General features: G+C 45.8%; 1 protein-coding gene across 6 annotated transcripts in view; it reads right to left on the bottom strand.

The window, feature by feature from the left end:
• Window positions 1-24,024, bottom strand: part of clpxb (caseinolytic mitochondrial matrix peptidase chaperone subunit Xb) — a 33,326-nt gene extending 9,302 nt beyond the window's left edge. The window contains exons 1-9 of one of the 6 annotated variants that reach the window (XM_060914924.1): window positions 23,917-24,024; window positions 23,425-23,502; window positions 5,864-6,024; window positions 5,519-5,642; window positions 5,123-5,280; window positions 4,789-4,948; window positions 3,908-3,949; window positions 1,408-1,581; window positions 549-713 (exon numbers count right to left, since the gene is read on the bottom strand). In XM_060914924.1, coding sequence (XP_060770907.1) covers window positions 549-713; window positions 1,408-1,581; window positions 3,908-3,949; window positions 4,789-4,948; window positions 5,123-5,280; window positions 5,519-5,642; window positions 5,864-6,024; window positions 23,425-23,479 — 1,039 coding nt within the window. In that variant the 5' untranslated portion in view covers window positions 23,480-23,502; window positions 23,917-24,024. Of the gene's footprint in view, window positions 1-548; window positions 714-1,407; window positions 1,582-3,907; window positions 3,950-4,788; window positions 4,949-5,122; window positions 5,281-5,518; window positions 5,643-5,863; window positions 6,025-23,424 lie in introns of all 6 variants that reach the window. The other 5 variants (XM_060914923.1, XM_060914922.1, XM_060914921.1 and 2 more) reach the window with 5 other exon arrangements.
• Between the last annotated feature and the right edge of the window lie 212 nt (window positions 24,025-24,236).

Here is a 24,236-nt window from a genome sequence, read left to right on the forward strand (position 1 = left end):
TCAGAGCGTGCGATTGCTCACATCCAGTGAATGTGGATAAAATAATATAATATATAACCACAATTAATACTCACAGGGAAATTTGCATTTTATCCACTAATATTTACCGAAAGAAAGATGCGTAACCCTAATTAACATACAATAACATTGTGCTTATCTAAATTACGTCATAGGAAATCCCAGAGAATCAGACTTCTCATCCAGTCAGCATATACAATGCACCGGGGTTTCCCTACTACAACGAGACTGGAACAGCGATCTGCCATGATGATGGCCACAATACCCGAGACTGTTTTTGTGATGTGCCGTGTTGAAAGATCCCATATTTTCTGGACCAATGTAGCGATTTGCAGTGGTGACAGAGTTAAATTGTATTTTCATCACACAGTGTGATATTAATTTCTCCTTGATATCCAACAACCAAGATTAAACCTCTGTTATGGTGAGCAATCATATCTCGTATCACTATGGTTGTGTAAACACCTACTATACCGCATGTGCTTAAAGTTTGATATGGTTAGTATAAAGTGTTCTGTTCAAAAACACACCTTGCTGAGCTTTCTCCACCGAGTAGTTGGCATCTTGGAACAGCTTCGCAATGACGGACTCGATATCCTCACCTACGTAGCCTGCCTGGGTCAGTGTTGTACAGTCACAGATGGCAAACGGAACGTCCAAACACCGAGCCAGGGTCTGTGCTAAAAGTGTTTTACCTGGACAGTAAAAGATCAGATCAGTTATATTTCAAGTAAACACTTGTCTGACTACACTTTTCTCAGATAGCTTTTACTTTTATTTACCTGGGATAGCAAGTTGCTCACACTGAATTGCATGGTAAAATTTAAAGTAATAATTATTAAATCGATTCAAATTAATGGACATTGTGGTTACAACAAACCTAAAGCTGATATAGTTTTTTTTTTTTTAAAGGTCACTTTTGTTAAATTATTCTTAGAGCCTGACAAACATTTTCCAGAGCATCTATTACATTAACAAGCATGACCATCTTGAGCTATGTGTAATCAGCAACTACAAATTTCAACACAACCTGACTCTCAAAATGTCTTTACAAATCTTTTCCAGTCCTCCATCTCTATCAAGTATTTGCAATTTATCACAGGTGGATGGTCAGCTGATACAACAATATACTATAAATGATTAGGAAGTGGGGCAATAACTTGATGGAGTAGGATCTAAGCCAAGAATTACAGCAGAGTGGAAGCTAGGAGTTTTGGATAGAGAACACACAACTGAAGAAAGGAGCTTAGACTCCCTCAGCAGTGAAGCCTGGATGGACGTCTGCCAGCACTGATTACAGCAGCTCGAATTTACAAAGAACTCCTGGAACAATAGACGCTCTAAAGTAAAGAGGGATAGGGCTCCTGTAAGAAATTGTTTGCTCCACACCTGATCCAGTTGGGCCTAGGAGCAAAATGTTACTCTTCTGCAGTTGGATGTTAGTGTGGGGAGAGTCCAGCAACTCTCCACCCCTTTTCTCTAGCGCAGCTTGTTGAGAGACTTGTTGAACTGAAGCACCGAGAGCACTGCCATGTGGGCTGATCTCACTGATGTGAAGCAGCTCTGTTAATGAAAAATTAACCAATGTATACTTCAGTTTTAGAAAGCAGCTGAACAAATAGTGAACAAGAACTATGGAAGTGTCACTGTGTATATTTACACAAGGTCTACTTCCACTCTGCTCTGAAAAGGAGTTTAAAAAAAAAAAAAAAGCATGGTAATTAAATAAATGCACTGGCAGAGTATGAAGTATAAAATAAAAGGTCAGCCCCATAGAACAATACAGATTAAACCAGTGGTGTCAAACTCAACCTTCCCAGACCATTGCTGCATATTTGATAGATCCAGAAAGGCTGTAATCTAAACCTATCTATCCATTATCTGTAGCTGCTTATCCTGTTCTACAGGGTCGCAGGCAAGCTGGAGCCTATCCCAGCTGACTACGGGCGAAAGGCGGGGTACACCCTGGACAAGTCGCCAGGTCATCACAGGGCTGACACATAGACACAGACAACCATTCACACTCACATTCACACCTACGCTCAATTTAGAGTCACCAGTTAACCTAACCTGCATGTCTTTGGACTGTGGGGGAAACCGGAGCACCCGGAGGAAACCCACGCGGACACGGGGAGAACATGCAAACTCCACACAGAAAGGCCCTCGCCGACCGCTGGGCTCGAACCTTCTTGCTGTGAGGCGACACCACTACACCACTGTGTCGCCCTAATCTAGTCTGGCCTCGATCCGTAGACATTTCTGAAGGGTGGGGGTGGAACAAACCGCTGTCTTTCAAACTGTCTCTGTGCGTATAGGCCAACGCTCTGACCAATCAGCGCAACAGTGACTGTGACGTAGTCAGAGCGCGCAGTGGGGGAGGCCTTGAAATAAATAATTTTTCAAAATGCGTATTAATTAATAAACAGGTTCTAGATATTAAGAAGTTTGGAGATAATGACCACAAGTTTGGAGTCTGTACCACATACTTAACATACACTCATTTTTTTCCAAGTGTTTTTCAAGGGTTTGCTTAAACTGTTTTTGAGAGTTTTTATTTAGTGGTGTTTGGTGAAATAATTTCCCTTAAATTTAAAATAACGGGAAAATAAGAAACAATCAAAAAGTAATGTTTCAAAGCTGTTTATTAATTCTTCGTACTGCACAAACTAGCCCCATCCTTTTGGCTACGAGCGGAGCCAGCTGGTAGATCAGACTTTTGCCAAAGCCGGTCGGCAAAACAGCGAAAACGTCCTTCTTGAAAAGGAATGAGCGGAGAGCCTCTTCCTGCTCATGTTTCAACGAAAACTCCAAGTCTAATTCTTCTAAAACTGATTCCAAAGCGGAGTCAAACGCGCGCTGTTCACTAGCCGTAGCCATCTTTCCTGTTGTGCTTTCTCCAGCGTCGCGCAGCCTTGTCGTCACTCCTGCAAAAGCCCGCCCAAAGAATCCAAACAAAAACCTTGCGTTGTGATTGGCGGGCACGATTTGATGCCCGGGGTGTTTTTGTTTATATGGTGCGAGGCTAGACCCATTCGCTAGGCAAAAATATTTTTGGCCGCTAGGCGGGTGGGTCTAGTTTACTAGGCTAGCCCTAATCTAAAACTAGTAATCTTTCAAACTTATATTAAGTAACACTAATAACCTAAGCTTTGAAATTAGAACTGGATGTTTCTAAGAAAAAGATGTGTTAACAGAAACTATTTAAATGTTGGCACTATTTGGTGATCTATATTATACTGTGTGGCAGCGGGAGCGTGGTCAAGCATCGGTCTGTGACCGGAGGGCGGAGTCAGGGAAGGCAAGTGGCAGAATCACTACACCTGACGTTAATTAACGTTTGTGTGTCTTCCCCAGTGACTGCGCCCTATTTAAGGAGAGAGCGCGAGAGCAGAGGGAGCTCTCTCCCCAACCAGACGACTGATGTGTGTGCGAGTAAAAATAGAAGCTGAAAAGCTAAATAAAAGAGTTTTGTGAACTCAGTTCTGGCCTGCCGTCCTTCTGTGCTCCACCCACCTACACGAACTGTCACATACTGATTAAACTTGTTTTTTTTTTGAGAATGCATTTCATTTTTTAAGCACGTTTTACTGGTTAACAGCTATTATGGTGAGAAACAAGCTTAACCAATTGGGAGCAAGCATTTTTCCTGTTGTTGTTTGCAAGCTACTCAAAGATAGCTAGACTATAAGTAGAGAGACATGACAGTTATTTAGCATAGTGCTACTTTATGGCAATATTATTAATTTGTCAAGATTGTTTCATTTGTGCCATCATTACTACCCACCTAAAATACATGTGTCACACATCAATTTAATTGTTCAAAGCATGAAAAAAAAAAAATCATGATTTTATTTTGTACATGTCTTCATGCACCTGAAAATGCACTTACTTGTATATCTGTAGTCACTTTCCCATCTTCTGATGTCTAGCTCTACAAGGAGATGAGAGAGGAAATAAAGGGAAGGGAAAAAAAAACCTTACTAAGGCTACTGTGACCTCTACTGGAAAGAAAAGCCCATCACACCGGGAGTAAATAAACTGAGTATGCAGTAAAAACCTAGTTTGGGAAATCCCATGCTGCTTTGCACAATCGTTCCGATCTGAAAAGACAGCATGGAAACTATGGTCTAAAGGCTCGCCTGAGTTAGGGAGCCAATCAGAGAGTGGGGAGGGGTGGAAAGACGGTGACGCGTACTACTCGACAAACGGAAGCTTGTAGTTTATTTGGGACTGTTTACGGATCACATTTAACATGGTGGCGAGCGATACGAACCAAACTTTCGATCAAGCTTTAGACACTGTTCTGAATAGTTTAGAGCGAAAGTTTGTTTTAAAAAAAGAGCAGCGTTTGGCGTTACAGTCTTTCTTCGCCTCTTCGTCTCTCTAACTAAGTCACCGGGTACAACTGCCATGATTGGGTATGGGCTACGTATACGCCAAATGATAGACATTCGCAACGTCCAATAAACGGCCGTTGTCAATCGTAAACCACACCTCCCCTACGAGAAATTCAATAGGCGGATTCCAGACCATATTTCACTTGTGATATGGTCTGGTGTTAACCAGACTAGTAAAAACCTGCAGTAGAAACTGAAATTTGTACAAGCTGCTTCTGACATTAATTCAATAGTCAAAAGTCTGAAGAATCAGCTTTAGCAGCTGCAACATCATTCTACTGTCCATTTAATAATCCCTTATTCATATTATTACAATTAAGGTTATATTTGATAGAAACAAGATAGTTCATTATCTTAAAGCTGATGCACTAACCCAGGGGAGCGAAAGGGATCTGCTGCTCCGTCCCCGCTTGCTGTCCACCCGATACAGGAAGGTTGTTGTAGATCCGTTTGTAGTGGTTATACACTGCAACCGACAGCACCTTCTTCGCATATGACTGGCCAACAACATAGTTATCGAGGTAGGCGTAGATCTGCAGTGAAAACACAAAAGCATAACTTAAAAAAAAAAAAAAGCTTTTATCCTTACTGGTCTCCAGTTCACATTAAACTTGTTTATAGGTTTATTAAACATTTTGCCATGTACAGAGAACTCCGTTACATCAAGAACGTAGCAGATTTAATATTCTTCATAGTTTAGTTCTTACCTTTTTAGGGGGTGGGGGAGGTTTCTGAGCAAATGTCAGTTTAACAGATTCAGCAGCAGCAGATTCTGCCTCCTTATTCAGACTCTTCCTAGAGTTGCTTTCAGAAAGCACCACAAATAAGTGATGGCATTTTCCACATTTCATAAAACGTGTGAATGCTGGAGAGAGAAATACAGACAGACAACAGGAGAATGAATACAGCCTCAAGCTACACAATGAAAGTTCACAAGAAACTATCTGGTGGGTTTTTTTTTTAAATAAAAAAATGGATATACGCATGTAGCTTGATTAAAAAGTTACGATCTTGAACAGAAATGAGTATAACTGTGGTAAGTTTAAATAACTTTAATGCATAGCTAAATAAAGACTTCTGGAAAGTACAGTAATTGCACTTACACCCAAACTTCTGCACATATGTGCATGTATCTCCACATCTGGGGCAATGCAGTTGACTTCCACCTTTCCCCGACCAGCTCGAACCCATAGATCTCTTCCCAGTTGTGTCTGTTGCACTCTTCTGCTTACATAGAATAGATTCATAAACCATCTAAGCTGCATATCTAAACGTCCTGAAATATTTAATGTTCTGCATTTTTCCAATACAACTGGAAAATGACTGGTCCATACTGTCAAGAGCAAATGAAATAGGAAAACAGTTGGAAAATTATATGCAAATCAATACACTAGGTCTAGGAAATCTATGTTGTTAATACCGAGTGCTGTATTGGAACAAAAAAGTACCTTTCCCCCATCACTGGAGCCGTCTTTTGGCGTGTTGTCCTTTGAAGCAAAACACATGGCACTTTCTGAGAATGATCTGATTTGCAGTGGAGGAGGTAGATGAGCTTCACAAGTCACTGCTCTTCTGAGAGCATAGAACCTAATGTGTGAGCATGACAACCCTGTAAACAGAGACAACTGAAGCATTAATAAACGTATGCTAATCCAAAACACTAACAGAAACCTTAGGCCATGTCCAGGAACTCAGACAAATCCAAAAGGATAACGACATGGATGAGCATTTGAAATTTAATTGCAATTAATCAGAAAGCATGAACACAAGTTGACGACTGATGCAGTATTAGAAAACATCAAACATTTTTAACACAAGCCAAGACATCATATAGGATAACTTTTAGGGTGTATTCAGACCAGGATAGTTCGATAGTTCACTTGCTTTGGTCCGAACCAAATGTTTATTTTTTCATTTTGGTGCGGTTCACTTTCACACTGTACATTTTAGTAAGCGGACCAAAATCTGTCAACAAAGCCACGCGCCCTGAGGTCGTTCAGCTATTGGTCAGAGACGACACGCGCACAAAGCGTTTAGTTCAAAAGTAGTCATGGAGGCTTTCCGTGCTGTTATTCTTTTTAATGTCATCAAAGCCATATGTTTTTTCCAGTTTTTACTGTTTTCACAATTGTGCGATTACTATGCTGTTGTACAAGTAACTTATCAACGACGACGACAAAGGGCAAGGCGGCTACGGAGGATAGCGCTGATGAGTGCACATCACGTGACAGTTCTGGCTCTTCACGCAAGACGGAGGAGGTATGTGTCGGGATATTTGCCTTATCCATCGTAATAGATGAATTTCTTTTTTGCGTCGCTAGTACCGCCACTTTTTGAAAGAATGTCCCTGATTTTAATGTAGGTCTGACGGAGTTTCTTCACTTTTAGCCGACATTGTTCTGGGGAGCGCGTGAACCCCTTCTCCTTCATTTTCTCACTGAATACAGCAAACACGTCGGCATTTTTGTGTGTTCTCTCCAAAAGCTCAGATATGTGGACATCTGCCCATATATCCACAAGGGTACGCGTTTCTTCCTCGGCCCACGTTTGCCCCCTACTCATTTTTTGTACTCTGTAGTCTAGCCTACCACTGGTCTGAATGACTGAACGACTGTTGTAAGATTCCCTTGACAACCGAAACAGTGTTTGCACTTTGCGGTGGAGTGTCAAGACTCTGTTTCCCATAATGCTCGACAAACGACGGAAGCTCCCGAGGTACAAAAAAGCAAAACTGTCGGATTAGGTCCGGTCTGCTTTCACACCTCCAAAAGGTCCGCACCAGGGTTCCTTTGGTCCGGACCGAGTCCGACCTTGCAGCTCGGTCTCGGTCCGCTTGCTTGGTCCGGACCAGAGTTCGGTGGTTTGTATTCAGACCAACCCAAGAGGTCCGAACCAAGGGAAATTTGGTTCGTTTGGTCCGGACCAAACAACGTAGGTGTGAATACGCCCTTAGAAAGCTGGTTTAAAACAGCACAATGAATTGAAGATATCATGAAAAAATGATTTTGACCTTTTTGATGACCTTGATTTTGACCTTGTGTGTGAACATACTTGGCCAGTAAACACAGTTCTGATTCTCTGCTGTTCTCAGCTAATCAGAACTAGAGGTGGACAGCAACAAAGTACATTTACTTGAGTACTGTACTTAAGTACACTTTTTCTTTTAGTATCTGTACTTGAGTATTAATTTTTTTGCCAACTTATGACTAACTTCACTACATTTGAAAGACAAATATCGTACTTTTTACTCCACTACATTCTATCAAGGTCCTCGTTACTATGAAGCAGCTTTGAAAGTGGAGGTTTTTCCTTTTCTTTTCTAAAACGTGATTGTTTTTTTTCGCAGGGGACACCGAGACAGCCTGTCAGTAATCACTAGGGTCATGTCACATCCATAGACTGGATAAAATAAAGATCAATGATTTCTCCACAGCATTATTTAATGCGATCAGTTGACGGCAGAATGGAAGGAGGCGGTTCTTCTGGGGGATGCACACACCCATGGCTATAGCTAGAACCCATGTTTCAGTTTTCTGAAAGGATTAAAGAGTTGTTTCATTTTAAACTTTTGCTTGGTTTGCCTAAAACAGAACCACATCACGGCCTACAAAAACTCGTCGTCCAACCTGCGGAAGCATATTGAGGTATGTAAACATTTTATTCCAAGAGAAAGCTTGCAGTGAAGTTGTCTGTGCTTTAGAGCTAGCGATAACGTTGCAATAGCTGTGCAGTCTGGTTAGTCAAATGACTTTCTATGGATTTGCTCGTCAAGTTGCCATCGCCTTGTCCACGGCTAACGTTAACACATAGCTAGTTAACCTGGACACTGTTAGTCAGCATGTAAACACGGAGTTACATCAACATGAATAATGTTAACTTATCTGAAGTCCATTCAGAAATGTTTTAGCATAATCTTGCCAAATAAACAAACTGTAGAAATGTTTCTTTTCTAGTAACATTAGCTACCCAATATGATTTCAAGTTTGAAAAGAGTTTGCTAGCATGTCAGGTGGAGCTTCACTGACTATACCACAGGCAGATTCATATGTGCATGAACACACACAACCTGTGAGATGGACAGTATTGTACTAGTCAGTCACAATAAATTGCTGGAATCTTTTGTCTTGATGTCAGCTGATGGTCTTGCATTTTTTTTTGTCTTGCTTAAAGCAGTGTTGCTGTTGGGCAGTTATTAAGCTCAAGGTGTGGACCTGGGTTTTAAGCAGGTTGGATTGCCATTTTTATTTTCTGAGCAAGCTGCATTTAAAGCTATTCTACTGTCTTCCTGATTAATATACACATACATGTGTGCACACAGGCGGCACGGTGGTGTAGTGGTTAGCGCTGTCGCCTCACAGCAAGAAGGTCCGGGTTTGAGCCCAGCGGCCGGCGAGGGCCTTTCTGTGTGGAGTTTGCATGTTCTCCCCGTGTCCGCGTGGGTTTCCTCCAGGTGCTCCGGTTTCCCCCACAGTCCAAAGACATGCAGGTTAGGTTAACTGGTGACTCTAAATTGAGCGTAGGTGTGAATGTGAGTGTGAATGGTTGTCTGTGTCTATGTGTCAGCCCTGTGATGACCTGGCGACTTGTCCAGGGTGTACCCCGCCTTTCGCCCGTAGTCAGCTGGGATAGGCTCCAGCTTGCCTGCGACCCTGTAGAACAGGATAAAGCGGCTAGAGATAATGAGATGAGATGTGTGCACACACTGCCAGAGCTGGGTCAGAACACTGCCATGCTGCTTTGCGGGAGTGGGGAGGAGGGTTACACACACACATTCACATTCACATTATCTCTAGCCGCTTTATCCTTCTACAGGGTCGCAGGCAAGCTGGAGCCTATCCCAGCTGACTACGGGCGAAAGGCGGGGTACACCCTGGACAAGTCGCCAGGTCATCACAGGGCTGACACATAGACACAGACAACCATTCACACCTACGGTCAATTTAGAGTCACCAGTTAACCTAACCTGCATGTCTTTGGACTGTGGGGGAAACCGGAGCACCCGGAGGAAACCCACGCGGACACGGGGAGAACATGCAAACTCCGCACAGAAAGGCCCTCGCCGGCCCCGGGGCTCGAACCCAGGACCTTCTTGCTGTGAGGCGACAGCGCTAACCACTACACCACCGTGCCGCCCAGGAGGGTTACAATTAAAAAAAATAACAACAACAACATTGGCTGTTTTTCAGTTCAGTTGTGTTTCATTTTGTAACATTCTACCAGGTGTGTTTATTCTACAGGTTCTACAAGCTAGTCAGTAAATCCAGTCGGTTGTTTCAGAGGCATTAGGTTTTGTAAGCGTTGCGGCAATAATACAATGTGTTGACAGAAAATGTACTTTTAATACTGAAGTACTTTTAAAAGCAAATACTTCAGTACTTTAACTTGAGTAAAAATTTGACTGGACAACTTTCACTTGTATCGGAGTAACATTTGACCAGTGGGATCTGTACTTTGACTTAAGTAATGAAGTTGGGTCCTTTGTCCACCTCTGATCAGATCACACCGTACTGCACGATTGTTACACTCTTACAGCACAATGACACAGTGGCTACCGCCTCTATATGAAGCAGTAGCCACAAAAACCTTGACTGGATGACCCTCAAAATGTTGGAGGTTCTATTTGAGACCAATGCCCATCTATCCTGAAAGTTTCATCAAGATTGGTCCAGCAATTTTCCCGTAACATCATTAACAAAAAAACAAAGAAAAAAAACCCCAAAGAAACCCCACTGAAAACAATACCTCACCCCCTGGTGGGCTCCGTGCCAGGCGAGGTAATTTAACCCCCCCTGCCAAAGTGAAAGTGCTGTCAGCCAGCGAGTGACTGAAGCGCTCTATGTTTCAGACGGCATGGCATGTTGAGCCCCGCAGCCAACACTATGGCGTCATTCAGCCCCAACACTCGGGCTCTAGCCCCTAGATATTTTCACCTTCAAAAAAGTAAGAGATTAATAGAAAACAACTAACTTGGATTTCATCTGGGATTTTGAATGTTGTAATACAATTATGTAGCTTAAAACTGGAGTCTTTGTGGTCCTAAAGGAGAGATATGCAAGTGAGAAACGAGATGTTTATTAAAACTAATGATTAATTTTACTAGTGATATTTAAGTCAGTTGACACGTGCCTCAGTTTCCTGAGACATTCTGGGTGTTGATAACTTAAGGAGACAGAAGCTGAAGTGAACTACACTAGTTTAAAAAGAGCAGTGCAAAAATCACTAATAAAGATGTCATAACCTTTAAATGTGTGCGAGTGATAACATTATCTTGTAAAGTTAGATTTAACCTCCCCAACTTATCAATGCCAATCTCCCTTAAAAATTACAAGCCCCAGGAAAACCGGACTGAGCCCCGGGGCTCTTAGCTGCTAATAGTATGATGAAAACCGCAGGGTCACGGTGTTCGGTTTGTAACTTGACAGGAAAAATTGGATTCCTTCACTGCTGGTTGCTCCCAGACTCTTCTCGACTCTGTTCAAATCAAGTTTTGTGCTGAAGTAAAGGCTAAAGGGAGTCCTAATACAGCTTTTGAATAATACCCTGCTAAAATAACCTGAAGCAAGCTCAAACTAAAAGAGGTTTATTTTAGCTTGATGGTGCACAGGGCACCCAAAGTAAAGTCTCTCTCTTTAGAGGCTGGAGTGGAGCCCAAATTTTACATGTACAAATATTTGAATTGTACCAGTTTGGTTGGAATAAACCTGTATTAAATCCACTTTGATAAGCTGGTAACTTTATATATAATAAAATAAATAAAAGGGCGCCCCAGACTAATAAAAGTGAAGAATACACACAGTGGTGCTTGAAAGTTTGTGAACCCTTTAGAATTTTCTATATTTCTGTATAAATATGACCTAAAACATCATCAGATTTTCACACAAGTCCTAAAAGTAGATAAAGAGAACTCAGTTAAACAAATGAGACACAAATATTATACTTGGACATTTATTTATTGAGGAAAATGATCCAATATTACATACCTGTGAGTGGCAAAAGTATGTGAACCTCTAGGTTAATTTGAAGGTGAAATTAGAGTCAGGTGTTTTCAATCAATGGGATGACAATCAGGTGTGAGTGGGCACCCTGTTTTATTTAAAGAACAGGGATCTATCAAAGTCTGATCTTCACAACACATGTTTGTGGAAGTGCTTACCAAGTCAAAGTCCTGACCTTAATCCAATGGAAATGTTGTGGAAGGACCTGAAGCAAGCAGTTCATGTGAGGAAACCCACCAACATCCCAGAGTTGAAGCTGTTCTGTATGGAGGAATGGGCTAAAATTCCTCCAAGCCGGTGTGCAGGACTGATCAACAGTTACCGCAAACGTTTAGTTGCAGTTATTGCTGCACAAGGGGGATCACACCAGATACTGAAAGCAAAGGTTCACATACTTTTGCCACTCACAGATATGTAATATTGGATCATTTTCCTCAATAAATAAATGACCGAGTATAATATTTTTGTCTCATTTGTTTAACTGGGTTCTCTTTATCTACTTTTAGGACTTGTGTGAAAATCTGATGTTGTTCTATTTCGTTTCTACTGACCGCCAGAGGCGGTGCTTTCAGCACATGGATATCCATCACACGAACGTGCAGGTCGAGTAATAGTAACAACAAAGTCACGTGTGACCTGGGTGACGTCACCCCGTGACCCCGGCATAAAAGACCGGTAAACCCAGGAAGTGACCTCTTACATCTTCTCGCGTTTGCAGGTTGCGAGTTGGATTGAAATTTGGACAAAGCGCTGTGGTAGTTTCGTTACCCGTAGGGTTGGGGCTGTGCTTACGCATCCTCCAAGAAACTGCGCTAAGTCCACCAACTCTTTTCTTCTTGTCGTTATATTCGTATTGATTTATTACTCCGTAAGCTGAGCGCTCTCGCTCGGTGGAGTTAGCTGATTAGCCCTCCGGGGCGGTGTCCTCACCGCTGGAGGCCGGCTTGTTTTCGCTTCAGGTAAGCGGGTTTCATTTATTTAAATTAAAGCGGCGTTCCTCTCGCCGCTGTTTATCAGTTCTGCGGCGCTCGGCGCCTATCCTTGTTAATATTATTAACCACCTTGTTTTCTGTAGCCTCGCCGCCGGCCTGTTCACAGGCCGGCTGTCTTGTGTGTTGTATTCGTATTGATTTATTACTCCGTTAAGCTGAGCGCTCTCGCTCGGTGGAGTTAGCTGATTAGTCCTCCGGGGCGGTGTCCTCACTGCTGGAGGCCGGCTTGTCTTCATTCAGTTAAGCGGTTTTCATTCATTTAATTTAAAGCGGTGTTTCTCGCCGCTGTTTATCAGTTCTGTGGCGCACTGCGCCTATCCTTGTTAATATTATTAACCGCCTTATTTTATGTAGCCTTGTCTCCGGCCTGCTCACAGGCCGGCGGTCTTGTGTGTTGTATTGTTTGTTACTCCGTTAAGCTGAGCGCTCTCGCTCGGTGGAGTTAGCTGATTAGTCCTCCGGGGCGGCGTCCTCACCGCTGGAGGCCGGCTTGTCCTCATTCAGGTAAGCGGTTTTCATTTATTTAATTTAAAGCAGTGTTTCTCGCCGCTGTTTATCAGTTCTGTGGCGCACTGCGCCTATCTTTGTTAATATTATTAACCGCCTTATTTCATGTAGCCTTGTCTCCGGCCTGCTCACAGGCCGGCGGTCTTGTGTGTTGTATTCGTATTGTTACTCCGTTAAGCTGAGCGCTCTCGCTCGGTGGAGTTAGCTGACTAGCCCTCCGGGGCGGTGTCCTCGCCGCTGGAGGCTGGCTTGTTGTCGCCCAGGTAAGCGGTTCTCATTCATTTAAACTAAAGCGGCGTTTCTCGCCGCTGTTATCAGTTCTGTGGCGCACGGCGCCTATCCTTGTTAACATTATCAACCGCTTTGCTTTGTGTAGTCTTGTCTCCGGCCTGCTCACGGGCCGGCTGTCTTGTGTGTTGTATTTGTATTGCTGTTACTCCGTTAAGCTGAGCGCTCTCGCTCGGTGGAGCTAGCTGACTAGCCCTCCGAGGCGTATCCTCGCCGCTGAAGGCCGGCTTGCTTTCGTTCAGGTAAGCGGTTTTCATTCATTTAAATTAAAGCGGTGCTTCTCGCCGCTGTTTATCAGTGCTGTGGCGCACGGTGCCTATCCTTGTTAATATTCCCGACCACGGGTGTGTTCGCCCGGTCGTTTTTCATTACCGCCTGATTGTTTATTTTGGGCTGCTTACTTGGGGTGTTCTCGCCCTATTTTTTAAGTTCCCTTCTGCCAGCCAGGCGTCATGGACCTCTTCTCTCGCTGCGCCAACTGCTGGTCCCCCTCGAACCGGAGGACGGCCACCGCGAGTGCCCCTCATGCCTGGGTATTGATCACCTGCGGCAGGGGCTGACGGACATGGCCTGCGCAGACTGCATGTGCCTGAGCGTGGCTGCGCGGACCGCCAGGCTGGCTCGGCTGGATTCTCCGTCTGACATCCCCCGGGCCTCGGGGGGACAGGACACGGTGTCGGCTGCAGCAGCGGGGCCCAGCAAGCGCCGTGGGCTCCCCCACACGTCTTCGCTTCTAAGGCGAAAAAGAAGCGCTCGGGCGATTTGGCTCAGAAGGTGGAGGTGATGTCCACCGAGCTGGAGGAGATGAAGGCCCTGCTGGCGAATCTTCAGCCTCCGCCACAGGGGGCAGTGTTCCCGCAGCCACCCCTTCTGCCTGGCAGCCCGACTGTTCACCATCACCACCGCTTCTGTCACCGGCCGTTGATACACGCGGCCTGGATGAACTGTCGATCCGGGCTTCGGAGAGCTTTGACTGCGGTGGGTCCGATGGTCACGGCTCCACCTCTCCGGCCGGTTCCCAGGCCACCAGCCATGGCACCGTGGCAGCGTCGGAAGGCGGATGCTCATCCATCCAGCCAACGCTGAGGGCTGCATTGGCCCGTCTGGGGTTGGACACGCCCCGGTGGCCCAGCATCAGAGCGCTTTCTTCAGAGGTCCCACATAGCCTTCCTCGTTGTCTGTTCCGCCCTCGGCCTCATACATCGAGGAGTTACAGAGGTGTTGGGCGGACCCTAGATGCCTTCCCACCTCCCTAGTGACTGCAGGGCCCTGGCGGCAATGCAGGACACCCCTACCTATGGCCTCCTGCAGATGCCCAACATTGAGAAGCGGCTTTCATTCATTTAAATTGAAGCGGTGTTTCTCACCGCTGTTTATCAGTTCTGTGGTGCACAGTGCCTATCCTTGTTAATATTATCAACCGCTTGTTTTGTGTAGCCTTGTCTCCGGCCTGCTCACGGGCCGGCTGTCTTGTGTGTTATATTCGTATTGTTTGTTACTCCGTTAAGCTGAGCGCTCTCGCTCGGTGGAGTTAGCTGACTAGCCCTCCGAGGCGTGTCCTCGCTGCTGGAGGCCGGTTTGTTGTCGCTCAGGTAAGCGGTTTTCATTCATTTAAATTAAAGCGGTGTTTCTCGCCGCTGTTTATCAGTTCTGTAGCGCACGACGCCATCCTTGTTAATATTCCCGACCACGGGTGTGTTCGCCCGGTCGTTTATTTTTTATTTCCGCCTGATAGTTTATTTTGGGCTACTTACTTGGAGTGTTCTCGCCCTATTTAAGTTCCCTTCTGCCAGCCAGGTGTCATGGACCCCCAGACGCTGGAGGGGACGAGCGCGGCATCACGGGAGCTGTGTGACGCGGCTCCAGGCCTTTGCCTACTCGTCGCGGGAACTGGGCCGGCTGATGTCGTATCTCACCCTCGGCCGCCAGCAGATATGGCGGGCACAGTCCCCTCTGGCCGAGCCCGACCGGCGTGTGCTGCACTCTCTCCCTGTTGTCCCCGGGGAGCTGTTTGGCGAAGCCACTCAGCAAGCCCTGGATCGGAGTGCCCAGGTCATCTAGGCGTAACAGCAGTTCGCTGGCCCCGCCAGGCCCACCACCATGGCAATGCTGCCCAGTCCTTCAGGGGGCCCACACCGACTCTGTCTCGGCCACGCACCCGCCAGGAGACCAGACGGGTTGATGACTTTCGCCGCCCCACCACCTCCCGGACCCGCGGTGCCGCCCCCTACACCCAGTCCGCTCCTCGTCGCCCCCATGGTGACCGACGGGGGCGCTCTGGACGGCGCTGACATCAGCGCGCCGGCGGTCGGCCGCTTTTCCAGCGAACAGCTCCAAAGCTGGAGAGCGTTGACCCCTGGGTGCTGGTGACCCTCACCGAGGGTTACCGCATCCAGTTCTGCCGCCGTCCACCACGTTTCATGGGGTCAAACACACCACCGTGAGCCATCCGGGGAAGTCCCTCGTCCCCCGGCAGGAAATCGCCACCCTCCTGGAGAAAGGAGCAGTCTCTCCCGTCGACAGGCAGAGACAGCAAGGTGGGTTCTACTCCAGGTATTTTCTGGTTCCGAAGGACGGCGGTATCCGCCCGATCCTCGACCTGAGGTCCCTCAATTCCCACTTGAGGACCATGAGATTCCGCATGCTGCGTACAGTGGATGTCTTACACCACATCCAGGCGGGCGACTGGTTTGTCACCTTCGACCTGAAAGACGCCTACTTCCATGCTCCCATTGTGCCACACCACAGGCAGTTCCTGCGGTTTGCCTTCGAGGGCCAGGCTTTCGAGTTCAATGTTCTGCCCTTTGGGATATCGCTGGCACCCCGTGTGTTCACCGGGTGTGCGGCAGCGGCACTACTTCAGGCAAGGGGTTTGCGTGTCCTGCCTTACCTGGACGACTGGCTCGTCTGTTCACGGTCAGCAGCTCAGGCCCGCACCAACATCGCGACTGTGCTCTCGCATGTCGTAGAGCTGGGGCTCAGGGTGAATTACAAGAAGAGCTCGCTGGTGCCCAGCCAGGAGACGACTTTCTTGGGCATGCACCTGGATTCAAGGTCGTTGATGGTAACTCCCTCCCAGACCAGGATCCACAACATCCGCCTACTGCTTGGCCGCTTCGGACGGGGTAGGTCACTCGCCCTGAAGACCTTTCAGCGCCTGCTGGGCATGCTTACGGCAGCCTCCTCTCTGGTCCCGCTGGGACTTCTGGACTTACGCCGCTTCAGAGGTGGTTCAACGGTCTCCACCTCCACCCGGTGCTGCACGGGCGCAGCACATCAACGTGCTGGAGCTACGGGCTGTGTTCCTCGGCCTACAGCACTTCCTCCCAGGCCTGACCGGCAGACACGTTCTGGTGCGGACGGACAACGCTACGGTAGTGTACTACATCAACCACCAGGGAGGCACAAAGTCCCTCCAGTGCTTGAAAGTGGCTGGCCAACTTCTGCGGTGGGCCCATCGACATCTCTTGAGCCTGCGTGCCATGTACTTGCCAGGCACTGCCAACAGGGCAGCAGATCTGCTGTCCCGCCAGGACCCCGATCCCGGGGAATGGAGACTCAACCCAGCGGTGGTTCTCGCCATCTGGAAACGTTTTGGCAGGGCAGAGGTGGACCTCTTTGCCTGCCAGGAGTTGACACACTGCCCTCTGTGGTTCAGCCTCCACGGCCCCAGTCCCCTGGGCCAGGATGCGCTGGCGCATGCTTGGCCGAGGCAACTGCTGTATGCCTCCCCCCCCCCCCCTTGCTGCTGATCGTGCCAACCCTACACAGGGTTGCGATGGACCACCACGGGCTGCTGCTTGTCGCCCCCCCGGTGGCTGGGCCGAGTGTGGTTCCCAAGTTGCTGCAACTTCTGAACGGCGACCCCTGGTGCCTGCCAGTGAGGACTGACCTATCACAGCTGGGAGGGCAGATCTGGCACCCGGATCCAGCCCGTCTGCAGCTCTGGGTATGGCCGCTGTAGGGCCGGACCCCCTGCGAGGTCCTTGTGAGCCGGCAGTGGTCAACACCATTGCAAGCTCTCGGGCACCCCCCACCAATGCCCTCTATGCCAACAGATGGAGGCTTTTCTCCAACTGGTGCTTAACTCGGGGGGAGGAGCCTACATGCTGCCCCCTGCTGACCATTCGACTGTTCCGCCAGCCTCTGCTTTGATAAGGGTCTTACCCCTGCCACCATCAAGGTCTATGCAGCTGCCATCTCTGCTCAGCATGCCAGAGTTGGGGGAAGGACCGTGGGGTCCCACGCCTTGGTGGCACGTTTCTTGAAGGGTGCTCTCCGGTTGAGACCCCCCCGACGGAGCCGGGTACCCACATGGGACCTTCATTGGTGCTGCAGGCTCTCTGCGACGCACCGTTCTGAGCCCCTGCTCACGGCAGACATTTCATGGCTCTCCCTGAAGACTGCTTTTCTTCTGGCCATTACATCGAGGCGCGTCGGGGAACTACACGCGCTGTCAGTCAGTGGGGAGTGCCTGCAGTGGCACTCCGGCGACAGTGGGGTCACCCTGTGGCCTAACCCCTCTTTCCTCCCGAAGACCCTCTCTGCTACCTTCGTCAACCAGCCCCTTAGCCTTGCGGCGTTCGAGGCGGGCCATGGTGAGAGGTCGGAACTTTTGTGCCCAGTTCGCGCCCTCAGGGTGTACGTGTCGCGTACAGAGGGCTTCCGTAGGAGTGACGCCCTGTTTCTGTGCCACACAGGACCAACGAGGGGTCTGGCACTCTCTAAGCAGAGGCTATCCAAGTGGATAGTCGAGGCCATATTACATGCCTACAGGCACAGTGGCTTCCCGATTCCTCCGGCTGTCAGGGCGCACTCTGCACGAGGCGTGGTGGCCTCATGGGCATCACTGAAGGGCGTGCCCCTTTCAGACATATGCAGCGCAGCCTCCTGGGCTTCCAGCTGCACCTTCACCAGGTTTTACCGTCTTAATGTCGTCCCACATAATCCTGTGGCGACGGCTGTCATTCCAGGCCCGTCGCAGCATCACTGGGTACGGGTAGGCACTCCTCATGACCTGGTTGGTATTAGTCATCCATGTGCTGAAAGCACCGCCTCTGGCGGTCAGTAGAAACGAAATAGAACGAGGGTTATGTATATAACCGCGGTTCTATGAGTTTCGGATGACCGCCAGAGCTTGGCAGTCACTCGGAGTGTACACGAGAAGATTTGCCAAGAGGTCACTTCCTGGGTTTACCGGTCTTTTATGCCGGGGTCACGGGGTGACGTCACCCAGGTCACACGTGACTTTGTTGTTACTATTACTCGACCTGCACGTTCGTGTGATGGATATCCATGTGCTGAAAGCACCGCCTCTGGCGGTCATCCGAAACTCATAGAACCGCGGTTATATACATAACCCTCGTTTTAGGTCATATTTATGCAGAAATATAGAAAATTCTAAAGGGTTCACAAACTTTCAAGCACCACTGTATTTGACTATTTTTCAAATAAGTGTGAATATTTTTCAGAACCCAGCGGGAACCCTGCGTGTGTGTTCATTGCTCACTTGTATGTGCATGTGTGTGTGTTCACTGCTTTAGAGGAGTTAAATGCAAAGGAGGAATTTCACGGTGCTTGAGTGTAAAGGCTGCTTCTTCATTATGGTATCATCAGATACAGAGGTGGACAGTAACGAAGTACATTTACTTGAGTACTGTACTTAAGTACACTTTTTGAGTATCTGTACTTTACTTGCGTATTCTTTTTTTTTTTTGGAAACTTATAACTAACTTCACTACATTTGAAAGACAAATATCGCACTTTTCACCCCACTACATTTCTGTCAATGTTCTCATTACTACGAAGCAGCTTTGAAAGTGGATGTTTTTCCTTTTCTAAAACGTGATCTTTTTTTGCAGGTGACACTGAGATAGCCTATCAGTAATCACTAGGGTCACGTCACGTCCATAGACTGGATAAAATCAAATTTAATGATTTCTCAGCAACATTATTTGAACACGATCAGTTGACAGCAGAATGGAAGGAGGCGGTTCTTCTGGGGAATGCACGCACTCATGACTACAACTAGAACCCATATTTCAGTTTTCTGAAAGGATTAAAGATTTGTTTTGTTTTAAATGTTTGCCTAAAACGAACTACATCACAGCCTACAAAACCTCGCCATCCAACCTGCAGAAGCATATTAAGGTGTGTAATCGTTTTATTCCAAAAGAAAGCTTGCAGTGAAGTTGCCTGTGCTTTTAGAGTTAGTGATAACGTTGCAATAGCTATGCAGTCTGGTTAGTCAAATGACTTTCTATGGATTTGCCTGCCAAGTCGCCATAACCTTGTCCACGGCTAACATTAACACACAGCTAGTTAACTTGGACACTGTTAGTTAGAATGTAACAGAAAGTTATGCTAATATGAATAAGAAGAAAGAAGAAACCTTTATTTGTCACATGCACACTTCAAGCACAGTGAAATTCCTCCTCTGCATTTAACCCATCTGAAGCAGTGAACACACGCATGCACACACCCAGAGCAGTGGGCAGCCACACCAGAGCGCCTGGGGAGCAGTCAGGGGTCAGGTACCTTGCTCAAGCGCACTTCAGCCCAAGGCAGCCCCACATCAACCTAACTGCACGTCTTTGGATTGTGGGGGAAACCGGAGCACCCGGAGGAAACCCACGCAGACACGGGGAGAACATGCAAACTCCACACAGAAAGGCCCTCAACGGCTGCTGGGTTCGAATCCTGAAGCTTCTTGCTGTGAGGCGACAGCGCTAACCACTACACCACCGTGCTGCCCATTAACTTATCTTAAGTCCTTTCAGAAATATATATGTTTTAGCATTTTTATTTTCTGAGCAAGCTGCATTTACAGCTATTCCACTGTCTTCCTGATTAACATACACATAGTACATATGTGTACACACTGCCAGAGCTGGGTCAGAACACTACCATGCTGCTTTGTAGGGGTGGGTAGGGGTGTTAAAATAAAAATAAATGAAAATGACGACAATGGCTCTTTTTTGTCAATTCAGTTGTGTTTCATTTTGTAACATTCTACCAGGTGTTTATTCTACAGGTTCTATAAGCTAGTCAGTAAATCCAGTCGGTTGCTTCAGAGGCATTAGGTTTTGTAAGCGTTGTGGCAATAATACAACAATGTGTTGACAGAAAATGTACTTTTTATACTTAAGTATTTTTAAAAACAAATATTTCAGTACTGGGTTGTTTTACAATCAGGGTACAAAGTTTGTGTCACAGGGATCCAAAATTCAAATTGATTCAAACTGGTTCTTGTACCAGTTTTTAAGTGAAGGACAAGTTAAAGAACAGATTTCAGGTAATTTTTTGACATTGTGTGTATGGTAGTTTTGTGCAATCTGCTATAAGATGGGAGAAACAAATGAAGTGATTCTCGGAGAGGACATTTTTTTTTTTGAGAATTCAGAATCCACTACTTCCATAGTGCTTTTAAATATAAGGCTGTAAGCTTTGTGTTAGTTGTTTCTAATATTTATGTCTCTATCTTGACCACATTTTAGGATGAAAATAATAATTTTAGATATGTTAGCTAATTTTTCAATATAAAATGTCTCGGAGCGGACATTTTTTTGACACAGTTACATACTAATTTGATCAAAATAGTCTGAAAACTTACTGGCATTCAACATTAAAACTTAACTATGTTTCCAATGATATGGAACCAAATATTTGTTTTAGGGCGGCATGGTGGTGTAGTGGTTAGCGCTGTCGCCTCACAGCAAGAAGGTCCTGGGTTCGAGCCCCGGGGCCGGCGAGGGCCTTTCTGTGTGGAGTTTGCATGTTCTCCCCGTGTCCGCGTGGGTTTCCTCCGGGTGCTCCGGTTTCCCCCACAGTCCAAAGACATGCAGGTTAGGTTAACTGGTGACTCTAAATTGACCGTAGGTGTGAATGTGAGTGTGAATGGTTGTCTGTGTCTATGTGTCAGCCCTGTGATGACCTGGCGACTTGTCCAGGGTGTACCCCGCCTTTCGCCCGTAGTCAGCTGGGATAGGCTCCAGCTTGCCTGCGACCCTGTAGAAGGATAAAGCGGCTAGAGATAATGAGATGAGATGAGATGAGATATTTGTTTTATGGTATAAAGAATGATTTAAGTGCATCCCTTTTGGAGCTACCTGTGGTCAAAAAAAGCACTTTTTCTAAATGGCACGAGTAATTTTGCTAAATATGACATATATTGCCATACATTCACCAAAAATAACGTTATCACCAAATTTTTTTTTGCATGGTAAATAGAGCTATCACAGGGCTACAATAAACAACCAAGTTTATTTAGTCAAGCCTTTTGATATTGAAGATATTAAAAGCTTTTAAAAAGTGATTTTAGCTTGCGTACCCTGATTGTAAAACAACCCTACTTTAACTTAAGTAAAAATTTGACTGTACAACTTTCACTTGTATCAGAGTAACATTTGACTATGAAGCACTGGCGGCTCGTTAATAGGGGCGATTTGGGCGACGCACTCCCAAACAGGGAGGGAGATTTTTTTTTTTTAATCTACTCCTACTACCAACAGTAATGTCATTGTCCAATCAGGCTAAGGTCGCGCCTGGTGTAGCCACGCCCTTTTGGGGCGATTTCTGTCAGGTTCAGATTTGCCCCAAAATCTCCCATTGACACTAATTGTACGTACATTTTTTTCGAAAATCCTGCTCCCAATGCATTTTCTATTGGGTTTTATGTGCTCGCACAAGCAGCGTGCTTACATCATACGCCTGTTGCGCCGCGCAAGTGTTGCCAGATTGGTTTTAAGTGCATTTTGGCGGGTTTTGAACATAATTTTGGGCTGGAAAAACCGCAACTTGCGCGGGAAATGTGTGGACATTCTATGAAGATGGCGGCGAGTGTTGAGTGCAACAATACGATAGCGTCTCTGAAAGAAGTTCCCTTTAGTCGTCGTACCAATGAGGAGAAAACGGCAATCAAACAGCGAGGACCTCCTAGACCGAATTTAAACATCAAGCAAGTGTCTACGAAGGGGGAGAAGACCTACTCAAGAGGTTTTAACAAGGACTGGGACCACCGGAAAACTTGGCTAGCTGGCTGGGATGTAGTCAGTGCTCTTTTTTGCTACCCTTGCGTTCTCTTCCACCCTGGAAGTAGCACAGCAGACGGTACAGTGATATCTGATATTTGAATTTACTAGGCAAAAGTTGTTTTTGTGTGTGTGTTTTACCAATGGCAGTTTAATATTGCCATGCTTGGAATATTTCAGTAGCCTCAAGTTCTCTCTGACTTGGTGTAAATTAAGCATATTTTCAGTTTTTATATATTGTACAGTATGTGTTCATTGGAGCCAGCAGCACCTTACCTTTTTTCCAGCTTGTTAAGCCAAGTTGCACTGACTGCAAAACCTTGTGTGTGTATAGCTAAATAACTACAGCCTTTTGTGTTCATCGGCATGCTTGTAATACTTTAAATTTCCTCTTAAGGCATGGCTTTCTGGAGGAATTCTTGGGGGAAAAAAAACCTGCAGAATTTATTTAGAATTATTTGTTGTTAAAATGGTGCAATTCCATATAAAAAAAAACCCCACATAATTAAGCTGCACATGTTTGTTTAATGGTTATGCTTTTCTTCATCTTTTTCAAAACTTAAATAAACACTTGTTTTGGATTTATATCCTGCCACTTTAATTGCATTCTTTAGAATTGAAGAAATTAGAATATGTTTATAATTAAGAATTTGTGTCTACTTATTATAGAATACTAGAATAATATGAGAAAATAAATGAGTAATGTAATATTAATTGATTGTGATGCCAAATGTTTTGCTTTGAAGGCTTCACAATGAATCTTCCTTAGTTTTAGCCTGGCAAGCCAGACTAAATGTGAATATTTGCCACTCGTAGGCAAAAATATTTTTGGCCGCTAGGCGGGTGGGTCTAGTTTACTAGGCTACCTTTAGTTTGCCACCTTTAACTTGTTCAGTGTTGCCACCTAGTGGAGAGAAGAGATATTGTCTATATTGATATCTGAATTTACCAGGCAAAAACAAGTTCGGCCAATTGATTTGCTACCTAGGTCAATTTACTTCAGTCCTGTGGACATTTACGGTCCGTGTAGACATAACGGGGGAAAATTGCCCCCCCTGAAAAAAAATTCAGGAGCCGCCACTGCTATGAAGTTAGGTCCTTTGTCCACCTCTGATCAAATAGCATTTCTCCTCTGCGTTTCATATTAAGTAGTACCAAATAACTGAGAAGTTTCTCACACACACACACACACCCCTACCTTTATGTGCTGAACTGAAGAGTCGCCTTGCAGCAGCTCTACAGGAAGACATCATCTGGGTCGGGATGTGAAGAAAAGCTAAGAAAGAGTTAGACATGAGCACAAAAATTCGCACCCGAACATCTCTTAACTGCTCCTGTCTTATAACTTATTTACTCAAAGAATCTTATAACTCGGAATACCAATTCGGAATCGGAGGAGTCTGAAGGTGAAACACACCCTCTACTGTCAAAACACAGGCAATAACTATACCATCAGCAAAACAAACAGGCAACAACAACTGCTGCTACTTACTGTACACCGCACATGCGAAACCCTAACATAAATTATCTAGCTTGGAAACAAACGCTGTTATCCTGACTGTAAACTTACTCCAGTTACTCACAGGAAGGAACTAATGTGTCCGAGTTCACACCGAACCGGTCTCTAACACTGAAAACTCTAATAAAGGAAGAACTGTACAGTTTATAAAATATTTCATGTTGGTTTTACTGTGCTAAAAGTCTTGTGTTTTTCCTCAGTAGGAGGAGGGCAGGGGTGCATAAGCACTATACAAGCTCAGCCTGTCTTCCTCTACCATCACTAAACAGAACAGTGCGGTGTTTCTTCTTCGTCTGTTTTGTAAAGGCACACAGACTCAGCATCATGGCGCCCTCTATCGGAGGGTTTTCTATTATTTTACTCTCTTTTTTTTAATTATTATATAAATCCTTTCATTTACAATATACAGTACATCAGACAATATTATCAAACATATGAACAGAACAAACAAACATGAAATGCGGATATACAACGCCAGGGGTTACTGTAAA

Source organism: Neoarius graeffei, chromosome 2, assembly GCF_027579695.1.
Source record: "Neoarius graeffei isolate fNeoGra1 chromosome 2, fNeoGra1.pri, whole genome shotgun sequence".
Classification (NCBI taxonomy): domain Eukaryota; kingdom Metazoa; phylum Chordata; class Actinopteri; order Siluriformes; family Ariidae; genus Neoarius; species Neoarius graeffei.